At 39.0% G+C, this 22,141-nt stretch overlaps 1 protein-coding gene across 8 annotated transcripts in view; it reads left to right on the top strand.

The window, feature by feature from the left end:
• Positions 1–22,141, top strand: part of VEPH1 (ventricular zone expressed PH domain containing 1) — a 275,621-nt gene that overhangs the window by 112,504 nt on the left and 140,976 nt on the right. For all 8 annotated transcript variants that reach the window (XM_063704317.1, XM_055381889.2, XM_055381888.2 and 5 more), the window contains one exon: positions 1,922–2,131. In XM_063704317.1, the coding sequence (XP_063560387.1) occupies positions 1,922–2,131 (210 nt within the window). The remainder of the gene's footprint in view (positions 1–1,921; positions 2,132–22,141) is intronic.

The following is a 22,141-nucleotide window of genomic DNA, read 5'->3' as shown; positions in this document are numbered from 1 at the left end:
GCAGCAGTAAGAAGGAAGCATGTGAAGGACCTGCTCAGGGCCACTTAGGGTACACTGGGAGCTTCCACAAGGGCACTATAGACTGAGAAGGAAGAGGAGAGGAGCTGAGGGAGGTTTCTTAAGGAAATAACAGTTCATCTGAGGCCTCAAGAATGATCAGGAGCTACTCAAGCAAAATAGGGGCAACAAGAATTCCAGGCAGAACAAATCACATGAGTAAAATCCCAGATGCAAAAGAAAATTTAGCAAGTTAAGAATTTTTTTTAAAAATCCATCATAATTGATGTGTGATGTGTAGTGGGAACTGGACTGCGGGAAGGTGGACCAAGTGGGCAAGAGACTGAATGTGGGAAGATGGATAGGGGTCAGGTATAAAAAAAAGGGCAAGTAACTGTAGGGTTTTAAGGCAGGAAAAAACACCATTGTGGCTAAAGCTGAGAAGAGATTGGATGGGCAAGACTGAAGACAGGGAGACCTGTTAGGAGGCTGTTGGAATAACCCATGTGTGGGATGCCTGGGTCAGTGATCTCAGCTCCATGTCCCCCTGAGAGAGGCCTTCCCTGAACCTTTGCCTAAATTAGAGCCCTAGGACAGTCTTTCACAGAGCCCTACATTTTCCCTGTATGGGATTTATAAAATTTATAATTGTTCATTTCTGATGTGATTATTTCTTTTACTGAATGTCTCCTTTACTAAACAGTGAATCTTTTCAGACTTATTGCTATCCCCATCACCTACAGCTTGCAAATAGGAAGGACTCAATCAGTATTTGTGAATGAGTGAATTAATGGATAAATATAAAGAGAAGGGAGTGAACAGATCTGTGGGATTCTTGGGTATTGGAATCAACAGGACATGATGATTGCTTGGATAACAGCTGCTAGTAAGGGAGAAACAGTTTCTAGTTTGAGTAGCCAGGTGGATAATGGTGTCATTTATGAGAAAAGGAGGCACTTAGGGCCAGAAGGGGTGGTGGGAGAAGCAGGTTTTTGGCAGGGGGTGGATTATGAGTTCAACTTTGGGCAGATGGTGCTGTGTATCAGATTTGGTTTTAATACTGGAAGCTACATTTAAAGTCTACCCTACTCAAAAAATGACAAATCAATAAAGTAAATAAAACACAAACAAAAGAAACAAACAAAGCAGAAATATGGATGGGCAAATCTGTTTCACTTTTGTTGTTCAGTTTCCCACAGGTTTCCCTTCCTAGTTCTTCTATTTTAGCCAACAAAACAATTCATCAAATTATCAATATGTGACGTATTAACATAGAGTCTTTATTCCACAAAAGAGTTCCATTTTCTCAGATAAATTTCACCTTTACATTCATATAAGCATTAAGAATCAAGAAAAAATATTAAGATAATGTGACTATGGTATAAATCATTTTGCTTTAATAATTTTATCTTATTATTACATTTTTGTGATCAAAATGGAAAATTGAAGAAAATGTGGGAGATCTTTTCTGCTTTCTTATTTTTATTTATTAAACATTTCTAAACTGGATTTCTCCATTTTGAAGGCTTTGATTAAAGTCAACAAAGATCTCCTACCTACTTAAATTGTCCTTTAAATTGCAGCTTTCATGGTGGTTGGAGGAAATGTAGCATTCCCAATGAGGAAATAACACATCAAAACTTGATTTATGAATAGTAACACTGAAGCATTATTTTAAACTTCACTCTTCAACAGCAAATCATAGATTAAAAGAAAAAGGAAATAAAGGCTCTGAAGATTTTATTGTAAATTTTAAATTCTAAACTTGGGAGATTTGCCTGAGTACCAAGGAGGGTAATAATCCCAGAATGTGTTGAGTTCAGGTTTAATGCAAAAAAAGTTTGCTTTCAAAATTAATTCCAATTTAATTAACTTTTCTCTTTCTTCCTTCTTTCTTCCCTCCTCCTCTCCTCTCTCTTTATAGGTAGTTCAGAAGTGTATTCCTTTCCTAATTGGGCATTTGAAGGATTCAACCCATAATGACATCATCCTAAACATCCTCATAGAGATAGCAGGCTATGAGCCAGTGGCTTTGAACGGTTTTCTTCCAATGCTGAAAGAGATTGGTGAGAGATTCCCCTACCTCACTGGACAGATGGCAAGGATTTATGGAGCTGTTGGGCATGTGGATGAAGTAAGTTTGGCTTTTTTCTCTCCATTCCCCTGAATTGCACTGGCACTTAATCCAACCTATTTAATAGGTTGGATTATTATGACATGCAAATTTGTCCTGGGATTTCTGGGAGTTCCAATTTCTCTTTGACATACAAATTTGTCCTGGGATTTCTGGGAGTTCTATGACATACAAATTTGTCCTGGGATTTCTGGGAGTCCCAATTTCTCTTTCAGTCATTTTACATGGACAATGGCCTCTGAATCAAGTAGCAGGGTTATGTGGAAGGTTTAGGAAGTGAGTCTTTTATTGCTGCTGTGTCACCTGAAGAAGGAGGGTTAAAATGGAGAGAGCACTGAAAGATTCAAGACCACTTTGCAGTAACAACAACCAATAAAAGAGCTGTATCTCATTTCAGGTTGCAATTTCTCTTAACCCAGGAGATCATCAGTAAGCACAGAATTAGATTTCATAGACTACCCTTTAATGAGAGCCCATAGCTATCATGTCAATAAGTGCCTGGGTTCAGAATGTTTTCAGTCCTCTGAATGTTATTTGGGAAAGTGAAATAAATGTTTGTGGATGTTTAAAAGTACTAGGCTAAATATTTGCATAATGGCATCTTTCAGTAGGGACAACAGGATGCCATCAGAGTTTATGGGGATTAAGAAAGTTTTCAGAAATTCAGGTTTCAAAGACATGCATGTCTCTCTGATGATTTTATGTTGGGATTTAGGATTTTTATATATTAAAATAAAAACAAATCTATAATTGACTGAGAGCTTTTCCTTGAACCCATTTATATGTAATATAATTAGCTATTCAATAAGTATAAAATTGTCCAACTTTTAAAAGGAATTTCATAGTTCATTGAGTTCAATCCCTTGATTCTGCATAAGACAAAATTAAAAACAGAAACATTATGTGACTTACCCAAACTCAGATTGAGTTAGTAACCCAGTTAGAATTAGATCTTTGGTATCTTCAGAATCCATTTTCGAATTTTGTCTTAAAATGCATCTTTGGTGCTGTTTGATTATATTTCTTCTGAGAATTATAGTGAATCCCTTGAGTCCTGCCTGGCTTCCTCCTGGTTGAGGCTCTTTCTCCTCTAGCTTCCCAGAGGAGGGCGGGAGAACTGAGTTCCCAAGCCTGCACCTGTCAATGTGAGGATGGATCTTCAAAGGGGGTTTCTCTGGTGTAGATGTACTCTTAGTATAATCCCTTTCTATGCACTGCTGTTGGGAATGCCTCACCACACTCTGCCTTCTGTTAATGCTTTCCCTTGCTTGTCACCTTTTCTGCCAAGAGAACCCACTGGTATGCCTGAGTGTTATTAGGCCAACTTTGCCTGACAGCTGTTTAACTGAATCTGCTGACCTTGCAGATCTTTGCAAGAACCAAAAAATTCAACCTCTGAGGTGTGAGGCCATCAAATCTTTAAAAAGTGAACTCTTTCTGCAATTTAATGGTAATTCTTTTTGTCACAAATGATTCATTAATGTATAGTAATGCACACTGGTGTTGACTAAACTCCCATGGAAGATGTAATCTGTGAAAAACAAAAAACAGTAGGCACATGCAGTATAACCATATGCAATTATGTAACTGTCAGTTTGTCTGAACTAAGACTGTATCCATCTATTCTTGCATTGTTATAAGGAAATACCTGGGACTGGGTAATTTATAAAGAAAAGAGGTTTAATTGGCTTGCACTTCCAAAGGCTGCAACAGGAAGCATGGTGCTGGCATCTGCTCAGCTTTTGGGGAGGCCTCAGGAAAACCTACAATCATGGTGGAAGGCAAAGGGGAAGAAGGCACCTCATGGCCAGAGCAGGAGGAAGAGAGAGGGGTGAGGTGCTACCCCACATCTCATGAGCACTCACTCACTATCATGAGAGCAGCAGCAGGGGGAAATCCACCCTCGTGATCGAGTCACCTCCCACCAGGCCTCACCTCCAACATTGAGGATTACAATTCAACATGAGATTTGGGTGGCAACACAGATCCAAACCATACCAAAGGCTAACCTGAAAGAGAACAGTTCATTTGGTGACACTTGTATGACTCTCAGTGGGTACCAGGAGAAGGAGAGGTGGATCTAAATAGCCTGAGGAATAAATTATTTCACAATTCAAATTTGTTTGCTTTTTCCCCCAAAACAAACAAATCTTTCTGGTGGTTCTGATTCACCCCCCTTCCTGGGACCCATAGCAGAGAACAATTGTAGATCAGATAATTACCAAGTATATCTGGATATCAGGATTACATGAGGAGCTTTTAAATAATGTCAGTCTTGGACCCCATAGAATGCCTACTAAGTCATAATCTCCTGAAAAGAGTACCAGAAGTCTGGATTTATGGGAACCTCTGCCAGGGTAATTCTGATGCAGCTATTTGTGGATCAGTATTTGGGAACTCCAGACAGAGAATATTTAAGGTGCTTTCTCTCTTAGATTTAGAATCAGGCCTTGCCCATCACCCATCATCCTGCCCTCCTCCATCAAGCCATTGCTAATTAATTTAATAATTTTCTAGACTATTGATATAGCAGCTTAGAGTAGGATTGGCTAAGAGTAACACAAAAATCCAAAACCACAATAACTTAAACAAAGACAGATATCTGATTCTCTTACACATAACGAAGTCTGGAAGGCAATCTCTCTAGAGTGCCATGTTTCAGAGACCCAGGCTCCTTCTACCTTATTGCTCTACCATTCCTGAGTGCACCAGAAAGCAATAGCTTCTGTCTCATGGTCCAAGATGACACTGTCTCCACCCATCGCATCAGTCTTTCAGCCAGCAGGAAGGGGGAAGGGGAGAAGGAATCTTCCAGGCTGTCAAACACAACCTTTTGTTTACAATCCATTAGCTAAATAGACTAAAGCTGAATATGACCACGTGTAGCTGCAAGGGAGACTGGAGCATGTCACCTGGATTTGGGTGGCCCCATGCCCAGGTAAACAGGGGACAAAGGTAGAAAGAATGATGAAGAACAAACAGCTGTTGCTGTTGCAGGTGGTCAATTCATTTCACATTTGTGGATCTGTTTTCTCTCCTCAAAAATTAATGGCTTTACACTGGATTACCTCCCTTATGGTCTGATATTATTTGATTTCATTTTTCCATTTTATTTAGGATCAGTCTAATAAAATTACCTATAAATGTCAGGCAGGCTCCTTTGCTCAGAAATAGTGCTCTTTCTTGATTATTTGTAATGCCTGAAATATTACTGTAAGAAAGTTATTTTAGCCATAAGGAATGCTAAATTTCAGATGTCCCAAGAATAAGTGTAGTAATCTAAGCAGCTAGTAACAGCGTAATTTGAGTAAATTTGTCCAACTTTCTAAATAAAACCTTGTGGAGCAATATTTCTAAAGACCAAAAACAATAGGCAAGATGTGCATGTGTGTATATCTCTACCCAGCCTCTTTCCAAAAAGAAACAAGAAGTTCCTGAGGTACATTGAGAGGTGGGCATGAAGGCAGACACCCAGTATGGGGTCTTGGGTACCAAAGTGAAAGGAAATGTCAACAAAGAAAGAAAGGCAAAAACTGCCCTGGAAAAGCCCCACCACTTTCTATGTGGAAAGCTTGGTCTATGGGGAGACAATGAAACATGGGACCATATAAGGCATGGGGATTTTGGGGGTGCTTATAAGACAGCCACAGGACCCTTGTGACCTCTAGCCTTAGGATCGTCTCCCTTATCCTATTCTGTTCTCATCTAAAAATTGACTCCATTTTAAATTTTTCTCTTTGACACCGAAGTGGTCCTGTCAGTTGGGTTTAGGGGTTCAAATTGTCAGATAATTTTATTTCCAGGATTTAAAAGATTTTGGAAATATAGAAAAGCCAATCCAACTTTGAGATCCTGCTCCAACTTTTGTAGTATACAATCTATGACTGATCAGAGCATACTGACTGATCAGAGCATATAATACACAATCTGTGACTTATCAGAGCATACCTCCTTTGTTTTCTGGTTTCCAGCAAACTCCATGGTTTGATCTTTAAGAAAAGCAGAGTCTCCTGAGGGTTTGCAATCTTCAGTCCAGAATTTGGCTATGGGGTAGAGACGGCCTGGAATCACACAAGTTATTAATTGGCTTATGCCTCACCTTCTGTGCTTGCATAAAGCCAGGTGTAAGAACTGCAGGGCTGGCTACTGGGAAATGACAGGGTGTGCATGTCTTTCAAATGAGTGCCCATCTGGGTGAGCAGACTGTTTTCAACAGCTTGATAGCAGCATCACAATTTTTCCATCTGTATTACATTCGGCAGAGAAGAGTTGTATATATAAAACAAAAACCAAAATCCTACAGATTCTTATTTTCTCTATCTCCCAGATTAACTCAGAGATCTTTTTGCCCAAACTTAAATAAAGCCATGTTTAATAGTCATATAGTGCTTGTGTCACTGTGGAGGCCATGAATGACTCACAGAACACTTCCAGGGTAGAGAAATTTGCTTCTGGGAGAACCGATCAATTGTTGCCCTTGAGGTGTACCTTTCAGTAAAGATCTATCCAGTTCTTTATAATGTCAGGATTTGCTCCATTTCTCTGGTATGCTCAGTTGAAGTAAATTCATAAATAAGAAATAGTATTTGATTAAATATGTCCAAAACACAGCAAAAATACATGGGTCATTTTGTCTTTCTCAAATGAGAAGGTTGCAGTGGAAACCTTTCAGACAAGAGCAGAAATGACTTCTTAGTAGCACCTAAGGGTTCATTCCCCAAACAACCATCCAGCAGTTTATATAAAACACTTAACACAGTTCCTGGCATATTAAAAAAAATGCTTGATGGATTTCAACTAACAACAACAAAGTAACAGTAGCAATATAATAAACGAAACCTGTCTAGCTGGAGAGGCCAACGAGAGAGGGAAAAATACAAGTGTGATTGTACTTCCTCACACAAAGTCTTCCGTGGTCTCATCCACTGCCTATGGGTTATTATGCAAACTCCTTGGCATGGCCCCAGCTTCCTTCTGTAGCTTCACCTCTTACCTGTCCAGTCTACTTCATTCCCCTACATTCTGACTACTCAGGATTTTACACCCTTCCCTGCACACCCTTTACTCTGACATACGTTGAGACCTTCACAGCTTATTCTGCCTGGATAGCTTTTACCCTCTTCTCCTACTTATCTTACCTGACCCAGCTCAAATGTTGCCTCTTCTGTGAGTTCTTCCCAGTCCCCTTAGGCAAAGTTAGTCACTCCCAGTCTATACTTCCATAGTAATTTGGTTGTACCTTAAATGTGTCATGGTTGTATCTCAATTATGTCGTGTTGAAATTTGCAGGTTAATGTCTTTTTCTCCTCCCTATACCTCTCAGCTTCCAGGGGAAATAAATATTATCAAATCCATCTGAATTCATCTGTGGCCATAAGACTGAATGAGTACTTGAGAGTACTGATAATTAAGAATTTGAGGGTTGATTTCTCACTTGAACTTTGATTCCATCAAGTCTGTCTACTTATTCTAGATGACATAATTATAACTTAAGAGAGAGGACGAGGAAATATTAGTGTGGAGAGGGCTGTATACTTCTGAGCTTATACAATCTATCTCTGATATCTAGCAGGTGAAAGATGAGAATAAAGTTGACAGGGGAATATGGAGTCATTATACAACAAATGTCTGCTCCTGCTAGGAGGTGACATAAATGAAAGATGATACTGAGTAGATTATAAAGAGATTTTCATATACGAGGTCTCAGCAGGCTGCAAATTGGTTGAAGTACAGCTCCAAGAAGGAGCACTCACCACTGTAGACTGAGCAGTGATCACCACCAAGGAACTCTCTGTGCAAGAATCCATTATGTGAATGAATTTGCTTACGATGAGGGCAAAAGTAACACGGTGACTAAGAGGGTGCGCTTAGAGTCAGCCTGCCTTGATTTCAGTCCTGACTCAGCCACTCACCAGCTATGGGCAACTTACATCACCTCTCTTGACTCAGTTTCCTCATCTGTAAAATGGGAATATTATTCACCTCTTAGGTTTGTTGTGAGGATTTAATGAGTTAACCCACGTGGAACAGTATTTAGCAAATAGTAAACATTTGATAAATGTCAGCACTTTATTACTTTACTCAGCATTGTCCAAGTCTTTCTCATTGCACATATTTGTATACAGGCTAAAACTTGACCCTTACAGACTGAAATTAGGGAGGTGAAAACTAGGGAAATGGCTTACCTTGCCTCTGCTTCTCCAAGGAAAGCAGCTGAATGGGTAGGCATATGTGGGACCAGTCAAAATCAGGAGACAGAATTGGAATGAGGCACCGTAGACAACCACATGTACATTAAAGGTGGAAAGCATAGCTGGCTACACAATTTTTCTTTTTTAGGAAATAACTGGTGTATGTAGATTTTTATTCCTCGGGGTGGAATGTATATCTATTTTACATTTGTATCACAGACCACCATTCGTGGGAGAAATAAGGATAACAAAAATAATAAACCTCATTTTGTAAACCTTCATAATTTAAAATAGGCCTTGTTTTCTTGGGCCACTGGAAGTACATTGCTTTCCATAAAGGGTAGGTGGTCCCCACCTCCCCAGCTATATAAACAGCTCAAATAAGTTTGCAGCAATTTTTTAAAAACTCTTAAACTAAATATGAAGTGGTTTAAGTTAAACCCAAACTAGGTTGATGTTTCTCATCCACGGAGGACCGAAATAGAATGTTTGTTTCCACTTTAGAGGGTTTTACTTTTTCATTATTTCCTTCCCTAATTAGACTCTCTTAGCCACACAAGTGGTCTCTGCTCACTTGTTAGGTATTATCATTATTATAGCCCTCTTTCCTAACATGGGTCAACTTGGAAAAGAGAACACTTTAGGAATGGCATTGATTTTTTTTTTGGGGGGGGGAGGCCAACTTGAATTCATGTATCTTTCCATCTATTTAAGCCTCAAATAAGTGAACTGAAACAAATTTTAGTTTAATAGTCATCTTTACTTTACTTTAGGGTCTGGTCTTATTGGAAAGCACATACCAGTATGTAGCATGCATGTCATTACCATGCCCCTCCTCTGTGCCAGACCTACAAGGCAGTAGACCTGGTGGTGGAAACAGACAAGATGCTTTAAAATTTTTTTTACAAATGATCTCATAGCACGTGGAAGGATGCTATGGCCACTTGTTTTTCCTTCACTACAGACCAATAGCCCGCATCTGTGAAGAATCAAATAGCATGCCCTTGAGTGCAGCCACTGCCATCATGTGTGTTAAATCCTGTGCCCTCTGCCTTGTTTTTCTAACTAGCTGGAATATGCTGGCCAAGCACCAGGGCGTGTTCATTACATCCTCTCTGGGCTCAGAGTCATGGACACTTTTCAAGTAAAGAAGTGACACACATCTTGCCCAGGTTGCATTTCTGTGACATCCGGCAGGCCTACAAAAACACTTTCAGGAGGAAAAGGAAAAGAATGACAAAGGCAGTTGAGAGCCACATTACTGTCTTCATCCTGGCTGTTGAATAACATCCTGAGAAATGGGAGCTGGGTGGATGATTTACACCTTAAATTACAAATCAAGACTAAAAAAAATCTGGGGGCTGTTCTACAAGAGGAAGGACCTGTGACTTAAAAGCACAATTTCCCCAGGGATGATAAACTTAGTTAAAACATTGGTAGGTTCAATGACTTTGGGGATACATTTTCTTAAGCCTTGGTTGGTGCCAGTGGCTGCTACTTAATATTATAAAACTGTCATGAATTGGGGAAGGATTTTTTTCCAAAATGAAAATAGCTTTTATTTTTGTTTGTATTGTTAAAAAGGGTACATGTTAACTGCAAATAATATTAATAATAAACCTCTTACAAAGTATAAGGAAAACAAAGGCAAACTTTGAGTACATACAAAATATACTTTCAAATAAGAGTATTGATATTGCATATCCTCTCTCCCTCAGTGATATAGGGTGGAGCTGCTGATTCTTTCTAACTGTAAGACCCAGTACTGGTGATGGGGACACAGAGGAGAGAAAGACATGGTCCCTGCCCTAGAGGATCTCACAACTGGGGATGAGGAAGATGTAAAGACAGATAATTGGAATTTAATTTGGTACTTGCTGTTACTGAATTTTGAACTGGACCAGGAAGGAAGAAACTAACCCCATGTGGGGGATTTAGGAGAGCATTATAAGTTTGGCTTGTAAGATGATAGGGTTATGTCAGGGGAAGAGGAGGAAGGTATCCACGGGGAAGTCACCGCATTCAATGGCAGTCAGCCAGGAAAAGGCCGTGAGTCTTCTAGAAACCATGAAGGATTTCAAGTGCTTGGAGCATAGGATGAATAATGGAGGGGAGGGGGAGAGATGTGGCTGGACAGTGGGCTGGGGTCAGATTATGAAAATTCCATATTGATTAGCAGATAGTTCCTGTTTTCTTCCTTCTCTCAGCTGATTCTAGGAACACTACTTTATTTCCCTTCATAGTGCGGATAAGTAAATGTAATCCTATGTACCTTAGCGTTCCCAAGAAACTAAAGAGCTGGTGAAAGGACAAACAGTTCCCAAAATACTTGCAAATGTAGAGTAGTAAATAATGGTTACAAAAGTTACATGTTGCAAAAATTTTCAACAATGTCTTGTAATTATTAACTGTAATTTGGGCCAACTGACCAAATCCACAGAAGACCTGCAGTTCCCTGTGAGCTGGGACAGTTTGGCAAGTCCCATAACATGGCTGCACATAGAAGGAGTGTCTGCAAGACCAGGATCAAACTCCAGAAATGGCAGCCTGGTCCCCACAGACTTGATCTTCCTCCTTCCAGAGGAGGACGATCTGACTTTCCTACACTGGTGTCTGTGAGGGAAGTAGGTGCCTGCCTCAAGAAAGACAGGAAGCCACCACTTAGTAAGTGCCCTTTCTAGCCATGAGCCTAACAAGTGAACAAATCTCAGATTCACCAGAAAGGACAACTGGGCATTGGCAGCAGGTGAGTTGAAGAGGACAAAGCAGTTGCTAATTCCAGCTCAAATCCTGCTGCTCTTTTAAGATGATAGCAGGTCCTTGCCCTGCCTGTAGCCCTCAGACTGAAATCACTTGACTTCCAACTATTTCCAACAGCCAGTATTTGCATTTCTTTGCCTATGGCTTCCCCAACTTCACAAGCCATTCTGCTAACACACATGGCGTATGCATATGTGAGGAATGAATGCTGTCCCATGGCATCCTACAACCAGTGATGGGAGTTGGTGTTTTGTAAACTTACAAAACTCCTTTACCCCTCAAATGAAATAAACTCTCCCTAGAATTTCCCAGGCTACTTTTTGAGTTGTTTCCCTTCTCTTTCTCACTCTTCTATTCCCCTATTGGTTTCCTGAAGTTTTCAAATAAATGATTTGCACTTAAATTATCTCAGGGTCTGTCTGTTTCTGGAAACCCCAATCCAAGACAAAGACATTTCTAGGACTTTCCCAAGCCATTGCAATCTGCCCTGCTGTGAATATTTGAGAACATACATCTATAACACAGAGTTTAGCATCTGATGGTTTTCTGGTTGCATTTGCTTTTCATTTATTTAGTGCATGAATACACACACTCCCAACCCACCATAAGCACTCTGAAGGAAGGAACCATACCTTACACCTCCTCGTGGCCCTGGCATAACCCCCCTCAAGTAATTAGCTCATAGCAGGTGGCTCACAGGTACTTGCCAACTAACTGTTCCATAGAGACTGAAACTTGGCTGACCATCAGTGTCTTGTACTAGTGGATGGCATCTGATGACATGGCAGGTTGTGTTTGAGGAGGTGAGGAAAACTATAGACATTGGGTTCCAGTCAACAGTTACGGATACTGGTTTTTCAGGATCTGTCAGTCTCCATCCCATGTGGTCCCCAAAGTGTCCGGACCAGCAGCATTGTGTTACTCAGAAACTTAAATCAGAATCCATAATTTAACAAGATGCCCAGGTGGTGCGTATGCACATGAAAGTGTAAGTAGTACTGCTCCTGAGGATCCAGGCCCTACAGGATTTATCTGCTATAGAACCTGAGGGAGTCTAGACATGCCCGCATATATACTACATGCTTGATGCATATATGTTTCCAGACACACACACAGCTATACCTAATTTTCTTTGCAAGACCCACTTGTTTTTATGTAAATAATCAGTAACCTTTAACAGTCATAATCTTTGACAATGTCAATATATACATGAAGTCAGGAAATATGCATTACCTACAATACAGTTTATGAATATTTATCACACACCTGCTATATGCAAGGCACTGTATGCAGGTGCAAAGTTAAATAAAATCCAATCCCTCTGCTATAAAAAGGGGCTTTTTTATTCACTTAGAAATGATCCTTTACTCACTTGAGCCCAGGAGTTCAAGGCAGTGAGCTATGATTGTGCCACTATATTCCAGTAGCACAATAAAATAAAAGAAAAAAAAATCCTTTAATAGGCAAAAATTGTGATGCATTGACACTTTTGTGTAATATTCTTAGAATTCCTCACTCCATCCCCACTCCTGTATAAAGGGAGAGGGTGTTCCTAAATAATGGTTTACACGGAATATCACAGGTGGGTATGTACAAGTCTTTTCTATTGCTTAAGTTCTTGTTTTTATTTTTTAATGTTATTTGATTTTTTTTTGTAGTTCAAGTAGGATCTGAAAGCATTCCCAGAACTCCCTATAGGATTTGACACAGAGGTATTATCACTATGATGTAAAATCATGTAACAATTTTACTCTCAAAATATATGAGGAGAGTAATTGAAAGTAGATGAATTTTGTTGCAAAGCCATGACTAACTATACTGTCTTGGAATTATATTTACATTTCAGCCTTCTTCATTATTTATCAAAAAAGTTAAGCCTGAATTTATTTTGTAGTGAGTAGGGCTTAGGAACTTGGTACTGGTTTACATGAACTGAGCTGAAGCCTTCTAAGAAAATATGCATCTAACAGTTGGCTTAGCAACAATACACTATCACACTAAAATGTTCACGGGTATAGATCATAATATTAACCAGATGGTTGCTGTTATCTACGTGTATTCATGTAGATAACATGTAAGAAATTACACTGAGAGGGTATCTTGACATCAGTTTATTTCTTGCTAAGTAATAAAGTAAATGAATAACTATTTATTGCTTTTTAAGATTAATAAATATGAGATAAATAGAAAATAAATGTTTCCATAACTCTTGATGAGTAAATGAAAGTGGTCTGGGTAATGTTTCCCAACCTTCAGTGCAGTATAGATCCTATAAAGGTCTAAACATCTAACAATTCACTCAGAAAAGTAGAAATAAACCTTTCTAACCATCTTGCTTCATTGAAATCTTTATTTACTATGTGTGGTTGATTTTTTAAATCTCTGGATTAGACTAAACTCCTACTCCTGTCTACATTCTCTCCAGCTCTTCCTTCTGCTGCCTTCTGCTTTAAGAGGGCAAACTTCCTTCCGCTTTAGGCAGCATTCTCCCACAATAAGGGTTCCTATCTCATTCAAATCTTCCTTTCTTCATCCAGAAGAGTTTCCAGAGCCCACCTTCTCCATGACAGCTACACATTTCTAAAGCACTGTTTGTCTACCAACTCCTCCTTCTTGACTAGTAAATACAAAGTAAAGCTGGGGGGTAAGAGAGTGATAGAGGGGCAACAGCAAAAGTTACAAATGTTCCCTGAAGGAAACAATTCTACCTTCCCTCATCTTATGAAGTGAGAATAACCTCAAAGGCAAGATGCATGGATTTGAGCATCCCATACAATGTACATAATAGGCACTATAGATACAGTGAAGTGACTCTTCTGTTCTTCTATTGAAAAATGGCAAGATTAAACCATTGTTAAGATCTCAACATAACCCTATCTAAAAGTCCTAAACTGTTTTACTCTATTTCCACCATTTACGTAAAGGGGAGCTACAAATGAGTGGAAACAAATTTGGAAACTGATGGTTTTCTCCAGGCAAGCATATTTCGGACTTTTTCTTCTGCAGACATCCTAACTAGGGGTATCTTCACAACCCCATTCTATTAACTGAAATTTGCTTCCATTCATTTATTCACTCGTTCATTCTCTGCTTACTTCTAGAAAGCAGTTAAGGCAGTTCACAAGGAATCACAGTTGCTGCGAAACCAAAAAAAAAAAAAAATTAAGGAAAAATCCTTGAACTAAAATAGGGAGTGTTAGAAGGTTTGGTGGGTAAGGTACCAGAGAAATTATTACTACATCAAACTTTCCCTAGCTAAGGAAATCACCAATCCAAGGCAAGGTTTACACTTTTGCAAAATGCATTTTTCCATTTTATTCTTCTCTATAAGTAATGAAATATACCCAAATCTTTCTGTCTAACCTGTATTTTGGGTGTTACATCTCAACTACCATGAATAAAACATCCTCGCTATTTGTTTTGAAAATAAGTAGGTGCAAAGAAAAATAGGCACCTTGCATCTAATTATCTAATGAGTAAATTATGTCATGTAATGAGTAAATTATGGAAAGTTCAATTGTAGCTGATGTATAGTTCAACTGAGTTAAATCTTACCATATTGTTCCTTTTTCTAATGAGCTAAAAGCATATACTTTTTTCCTGGCAAAAAGTTCAAATACAATCAGCCTCTCTCTTTTTATTTCTATTTTCTTTCTTTTTGGACCCATAATAGGCATCATTCTTCAAAATGATTTCCATAATTGGGCCAGAAGGCCTGTGGTTACTTTTCTCTTTCACTCGGAGATTGCACCTCATTTACTAAACAGATATTGTGTAATTAAAGATGGGCTGTTTCTTTGAGTTCTCTAGAAATTTTTCAATTCTAAAGTCCCCAGTGGTCTTTCAAAAAGTTCGTTTAATTGAAGCAAAAGAAATAGTGGAGCCATTGTTCAGGATAATCAGTGAGAGGTCATTTACATGAGGGGACTATGGCATGGTGGGAGAAGAAAATGTGGCTCAGTATAATTCATTCTGGGTCCCTTGAGCCCACACAAAAGATTTACCTTTAAGAGGCTAAGTTCCCAAGCCCCTAGTTTTTAGAGAGTAAATCCAAACTATAGAACCTCTAAATCTTTTATCAATTCATAAAATAATACTATGTTTTTTTAGCTAAAATTAGATAGACTTCCATAAGCTTTAAGATTCTGTAATTATTTGGGGTCAGTGCAACAAAAAAAAATGCTGGAAAATAAACTCTTAGCACAAATGGAGGGGGATTTGGGTTTTTAAACACATACATGGCCACATTGAATGCCATTTAGGGAAAAATAATTTGAAATTGAAAAAAACTTATTTGACAGCAGACCATGTCAAGTTTTCTGCCCTTTAAAAAATTCAAACTAAAGACATAATTTATTGTCTCAAATAGCGTAGCATAAAGTTAAGCTACCTCTCATATCCTCTGATTTCTATTTTAAATCCTAAATCAATTTCATTCAAACATCTTTTTGGGAAAGATATACTAAGTTCCACACTTAACTTTAGCCATAATTGTTTCATAATTAAAAAATTATACCTTGCTTTTTTTCTCAAGGGGGGGGTTTACTTTAGCATTCTGTGCCAAATGCATAGACCTGAACTAAATCCAACTTATCCTTAATTTTTAACATGTTACAAAATTTAAGATTCATATAAAACAAAGAATACATCTGTTTTCATCAGCTATTTCTTAACTTTTATTACTGGGATTTATTTTAAAAAATTGTTTTGCCCAGACAGCTTTGTTTTACTAAGCGTGATTTATTACTCTCCCATGAGCCCACAAAAAGTGCGTGTTCCTGAATCAAAAATAATGAAGAATGGAAACTTATTCCTTTTACAATTGACTAAATGATCATTTAAAATATGTAAATATGTTTAAATTCTAATAGGGTTTCTTTAAGCAATGGGTAGAAAAATATATTCAACTACCCCAAGCTGATATACAGAAAAATTGAGATACAATCAAAAGATAAAAGAAAGAATTGAAGAAAGTGACTTTTGTAATGCTATTCTAAAAATCGGCTCAAAGTTGGAGAATTATCTACCTAAGAGAGAGATTAACAAGGTTTTTATTTATTTATTTTCTGCTTTGTTCCACAAAAAAAAATATTTCAGGCAGCTTGCCTCTTGATGTTCTGTTAAAAGATTATTGACTCTTAGCTTTTGAATATGATTAACATTTGATGTCTACTTTCTTGGCAAGAATTTTACATGTATTTTATGCTAATATTTTAAGGCTAAAAGAGCATTTTCTTGTCTGCGTGGCATAATTTTTAAAGAATGAAATTTTTTAATTTTAAAAATATGTTGGAATTTAAAGATTACTAGATAGCTTGACCTTTACTGGCTTCCGTACTTCAATAACAGCAAATTTTTGAAGAATTGAAGACTGCAATATTTTTACTTCAGAAATAGGAAAAGACTGAAAAAGACTGAGGAATAATTACAAATAGAAAATGATATGGATATCTAGATATCTAAAATAATGAGCTAAATTTGGGTTCAGGTCACAAAGAAAAGTTTAAGTTGTATAGTGTTTTGATGTAATCACGTAACTGCTTTTAAAGGAGAAATTGGCTTTCTTGGTGAAATGTTGAAGATATTTCAATTCTAGGTAAAGTTTTTTGCAAGTTACCAAAACACTGGCTCACATTTGCTTATATTGAGTTGGTTTTGGGGTCTTAGACATTTCTAGAACTTCCCAACCATTATCAATTCTCAATATAAATTAACTGGGAAAAATTAAAGGGCTATATAGCTTCTAAAATGGCTTGTTTTCATTTTTGTGATAATTCAAATCTTTCTGCATTCATGTTTAAGATTTTTGATACTCAAGTAATAATAACTAATGTTGATTTAACATTTCTGTATGCCAGGCATTTTTTAACTCACTTTTTTTTAACTCACTGAAGTCTCACAATCTATGATGGTCAGTATTAGGTGTCAACTTGACTGGATTGAGGGATGCCTAGATGGCTGGTAAAGTATTGTTTTTGGGTGTGCTGGCCCATTTGTTGAGTGACCTGAAAGGCATCTAGTTTTGAGTGGGGCCCAGACCAGAAGTCTCTGCAACAGGTCTAAACTACTGTGCAAGCTGCTGTACCTCTGGGGCCATATGACTCAGCAGATCTAGTGGTGCGTGAGGTATCAGTGGCAGATAGGGATGCTGTCGGGAGCCTTTGGGAGGTCCTCATAAGTGAATCATAGTTGAGCCTGCCCTTTAGGATTCTAGAGCAAGGCTCTATCATCTTCTGCAGATAACTCCTTTTTTTTTTTTCTTTGAGACAGAGTCTCACTCTGTTGCCAGGCTGCAATGCAGTGGCATGATCTTGGCTCACTGCAACCTCCACCTCCCAGGTTAAAACAATTCTTCTGCCTCAGCCCCCTAAGTAGCTGGGACTACAGGTGCGCACCACCATGCCCAGCTAATTTTTGTATTTTTAGTAGAGATGGTGTTTCACCATATTGGCCAGGATAGTCTCGATCTCCTGACCTCGTGATCCACCTACCTTGGCCTCCCAAAGTGCTGGGATTACAGGCTTGAGCCACCGCTCCTGGTCGACAACTCCTTTTGAGAGACAGCTTTGGCCTGCTACTGGGCCTTGGTAGAAACTGAATATTTGTCTACAGATCACCAAGTTTGTATGTGACTTGAACTGCCTATCATGAACTGGGTGCTTTCTGACCCATCAAGACAAAATTGGGTGTGCACTGCAGTATTCCATCATCAAAGAGAAATGGTATATACGTGATCAGGGTTGAGCAGGTTGTGAGAACACAAATAAGTTACAGGAAGAAGTAGCTTAAATGCCCATGGTCTCCTCTCCTGCTACCCTGCCTTCTGTCTCCCAGCCTGTACCTATGGCCTCATGGGGAGTTTCCTGTGATCGGTTGACAGAGGAAGAGACGAGGGCACGGTTTACAAATGGCTCTGCATGATATGTGGCACCAACCAAAAGTAGACAGCTACAGCACTATAGGACCTCTCTGGGAGATGCCTGAAGGACAGTGGTAAAGGAAAATCTTCCCAGTGGGGAGAACTTCAAGCAATGCATGTGGTTGTGCACTTTGCTTAGAAGAAGATGTAGCCAGACATGCAGGTATATACATGCGTTGTAGCCAGTGGTTTGGCTGGATGATCAGGGACTTGGAAGGAATATGATTAGAAAATTGATGACACAGAACAATAGACAAGCAGAGAGCCAAATCACAGCAGAGCCAAATCACAGCAGAGAGCCATTCACAATTGCTACAAAGAGAATAAAATACCTAAGAATACAGTTAACAAGGGAAGTGAAGGGCCTCTTCAAAGAGAACTACAAACCGCTGTTCAAGGAAATCAGAGAGGACACAAACAAATGAAAAAACATACCATACTCATTGATAGGAAGAATCAATATCGTGAAAATGGCCATACTGCCTATAGATTCAATGCTATTCCCACTAAACTACCATTAACATTCTTCACAGAATTAGAAAAAACTACTTTAAAATTCATATGGAACCAAAAAAGAGCCCGTATAGCCAAGACAATCCTAAACAAAAAGAATAAAGCTGGAGGAATCACGCTATCCAACTTCAAACTGTACTACAAGACTACAGTAACAAAACAGCAGAGTACCAGTACAAAAACAGACACATAGACCAGTGGAACAGAATAGAGATCTCAGAAATAAGACCACACATCTACAACCATCTGACCTTCAACAAACCTGACAAAAAGCAAGCAATGGGGAAAGGATTCCCTATTTAATAAATGGTGCTGGGAGAAGTGGCTAGCCATATGTAGAAAATTGAAACTGGATCCTTTCCTTATACAAAAATTAACTCAAGATGGATTAAAGACTTAAATGTAAAACCCAAAATGATCAAAACTCTAGAAGAAAATCTAGGTAATATCAGTCAGGACATAGTCATGGGCAAAGATTTCATGATGAAAACGTCAAAAGCAATTGCAACAAAAGCAAAAATTGACAAATGGGATCTAATTAAAGAGCTTCTGCACAGCAAAATAAACTGTCATCAGACTGAACAGATAATCTACAGAATGGGAGATTTTTGCAATCTATCCATCTGACAAAAGTCTAATACCTAGAATCTACAAGGAACTTAAACAAATTTACAAGAAAAAAAAGCAAACAACCCAATTAAAAAGTGGACAAAGAACATGAATAGCCACTTCTCAAAAGAAGACATACATGTGATCAACAAACATACGAAAAAAAGCTCAACATCACTGATCATTAAAGAAATGCAGATCAAAACCACAATCTCACACCAGTCAGAATGGCAATTATTAAAAAGTCAAGAAACAACAGATGTTGGCAAGGCTGTGGAGAAATAGGAATGCTTTTACACTATTGGTGGGAATGTAAATTAGTTTACCCATTGTAGAAGACAGTGTGGCGATTCCTTAAAGACCTAGGAGGCAGAAATACTATTTGACCCAGCAATCTCATTACTGGGTATATACACAAAGGAATATAAATCATTCTGTTGTAAAGATACATGCACTAGGATGTTCACTGCAGCACTATTCACAATAGCAAAGACATGGAATCAACACAAATGCCCATCAATGATAGACTGGATAAAGAAAATGTGGTACATATACATCACGGAATATTATTCAGCCATAAAAAGGAATGAGATCATGTCCTTTTCCTTTGCAGGAACATGGATGGAGCTGGAAGTCATTATCCTCAGCAAACTAAAACAGGAACAGAAAATCAAACACCACATGTTCTCACTTAAAAGTGGGAGCTGAACAATGAGAACACATGGACACAGGGTGGGGAACAACACACACTGGGGCCTGCAGTGGGAGTGGGGCAAGGGAGAGCATCAGAAAGAATAGATAATGCATGCAGGACTTAATACCTAGTGATGGGTTGATAGGTGCAGCCAAACACTATGGCACACATTTACCTATGCAACAAACCCGCACATCCTGCACATGTATCCCAGAAGTTAAGATACAATTAAATTTAAAAGAAAATTGGTGACACAGAGAAGGAAACAACAAACACTGGGGTCTACTTGAGGTGGGAGGGTGGGAAGAGGGAGAGGAGCAGAAAAGATAACTATTGGGTACTGGGCTTAATACCTGGGTGATGAAATAATATGTACAACAAACCCTCATGATATGTGTTTACCTATGTAACAAACCTTCACTTGCACCCCCAAACCTAAAATAAAAGTTAAAAAAAAAGAAAATTGGTGACAAAGAAATTTTTGGGAAGAGATATGTGGATGGACCTGAGTGGCCAAAAACTGAAGATATTTGTGTCCCCTGTGTACACTCAGCAAAGGGTGACCTTGGCGAGGAGGATTTTAATAATCAAGTGGATATGATGACCCACTCTGTTGACACCATTCAGGCTCTTTCCCCAACCACTCCTGTCATCACACAATGGGCTTATGAACACAGTGGCCATGGTGTCAGAGAAGGAGGTTATTCATGGGCTCAGCAACATGGACTTCCACTCACAAAGGCTGATCTGGCTACTGCCATCGCTGACTGACCTGTCTGCCAGCAGCAGAGACCAGCAATGAGCCCTCTATATGGCACTATTCCTTGGGGTGTTCAGCCAGCTACCTGTGGCAGGTTGATTACATTGGACCACTTCCATTATGGAAGGGACAGAGTTTGTTCTTACTGGAATATTCTTCTTACTCAGGATATGGATTTGCCTTTCCTACATGCAATTCTTCTGCCAAGACTACCATCCATGGACTTGCAGAACTGCCTTGTCGACTGCCATGGTATTACACATAGCATTGCTTTTGACCAAGGAACTCACTCTACAGACAGAAATGCAGCAATGCATTCATGATCATGGCATTCACTAGTCTTACCATGCTCCCCTTGATCCTGAAGCAGCTGGCTTGAGAGAACAATACAATGGCTATTTGAAGTCATAATTACAATGCCAACCAGGTGAAAATACTTTGCAGGGCTGGGGAAAAGTTCTCCAGAAGGCTGTATATGCTCTGAATCAGCATCTAGTATATGGTACTGTTTCTCCCATAGGTAGGATTCACAGGTCCAGGAATCAACGGGTGAAAGTAGAAGGGACACCACTCACCATTACCCCTAGTGAGCCACCAGCAACATTTTTGCTTCATATTCCCATGACATTATGTTCTGCTGGCTTAGAGGCCTTAGTTTCAGAGTGAGGTATGCTGCTCTCAAGATAGTTCTCATGAGATCTGGTTGTTTAAGTGTGTGGCACCTTCCCACCCTTGTTCTGCATTCACCATGTGATCTGCCTACTCCTGCTTTGCCTTCTGCCATGAGTAAAACTCCCTGAGGCTTCCCACAAAAGCAGATTGCAGAACTATGCTTCATGAACAGCCTGCAGAACCATTAACCAATTAAACCTCTTATAAATTACCCAGTCTCAAGTATTTTTTATAGCAATGCAAGAATGGACTAACACATGACTCCTCTATGAGACAGATATTGTGATTAACCCCTTTTAATAAACTGAGCCATGCAAGGTTAAATAACTTGCCCAAGGTCCATGTCTGGTTAGCTACAGTGCCAGATTCAAACTTAGGAAAAGCTTCTGAACCCACTTTATAAACAACTATATTATTGCACTTGCCTTCTCAGACAAATAAGGCACAGCTAGGAAGGCTTTACATGGTACTACTACCTTTTCATTCCTCGAAGGTAAAATTTGCCATGTTAATGTTTATCCAAAGAAAATCTTTCACATGTATTGACATTTTGAACAGTCGACACTTTCCTTGCTAGTCCCTTACCCATCAATTCTACTCTGCATGCAGTAAGAAAGCCTCTTGAAACCCAAATGCCGGATAATATCTCTGGGATGGAGAAAACCCATCGCTCAGACAGATCAGCTGAATCCAACAGAAAGGTGGTGCTAGCAGGGTTTTAGTAGCTTTGTCTCAGTTGTGGTTCTGGATTTTCTAAAGTGGCTCTAAACCCACCAGCCAATGAGAGTATTTGAGATTTTATTTTAAGGCTTAATATCTCAAGCTCTGAACAAACAACAAAACCGGAGGTAACAAAACTCTTCCAATAGAATAGGAAAAACAATCATATACC

The sequence above is a fragment of the Gorilla gorilla genome, chromosome 2 (assembly GCF_029281585.2).
Source record: "Gorilla gorilla gorilla isolate KB3781 chromosome 2, NHGRI_mGorGor1-v2.1_pri, whole genome shotgun sequence".
NCBI classification, from domain to species: domain Eukaryota; kingdom Metazoa; phylum Chordata; class Mammalia; order Primates; family Hominidae; genus Gorilla; species Gorilla gorilla.
This window is presented reverse-complemented; position numbering and strand designations above follow the sequence as displayed.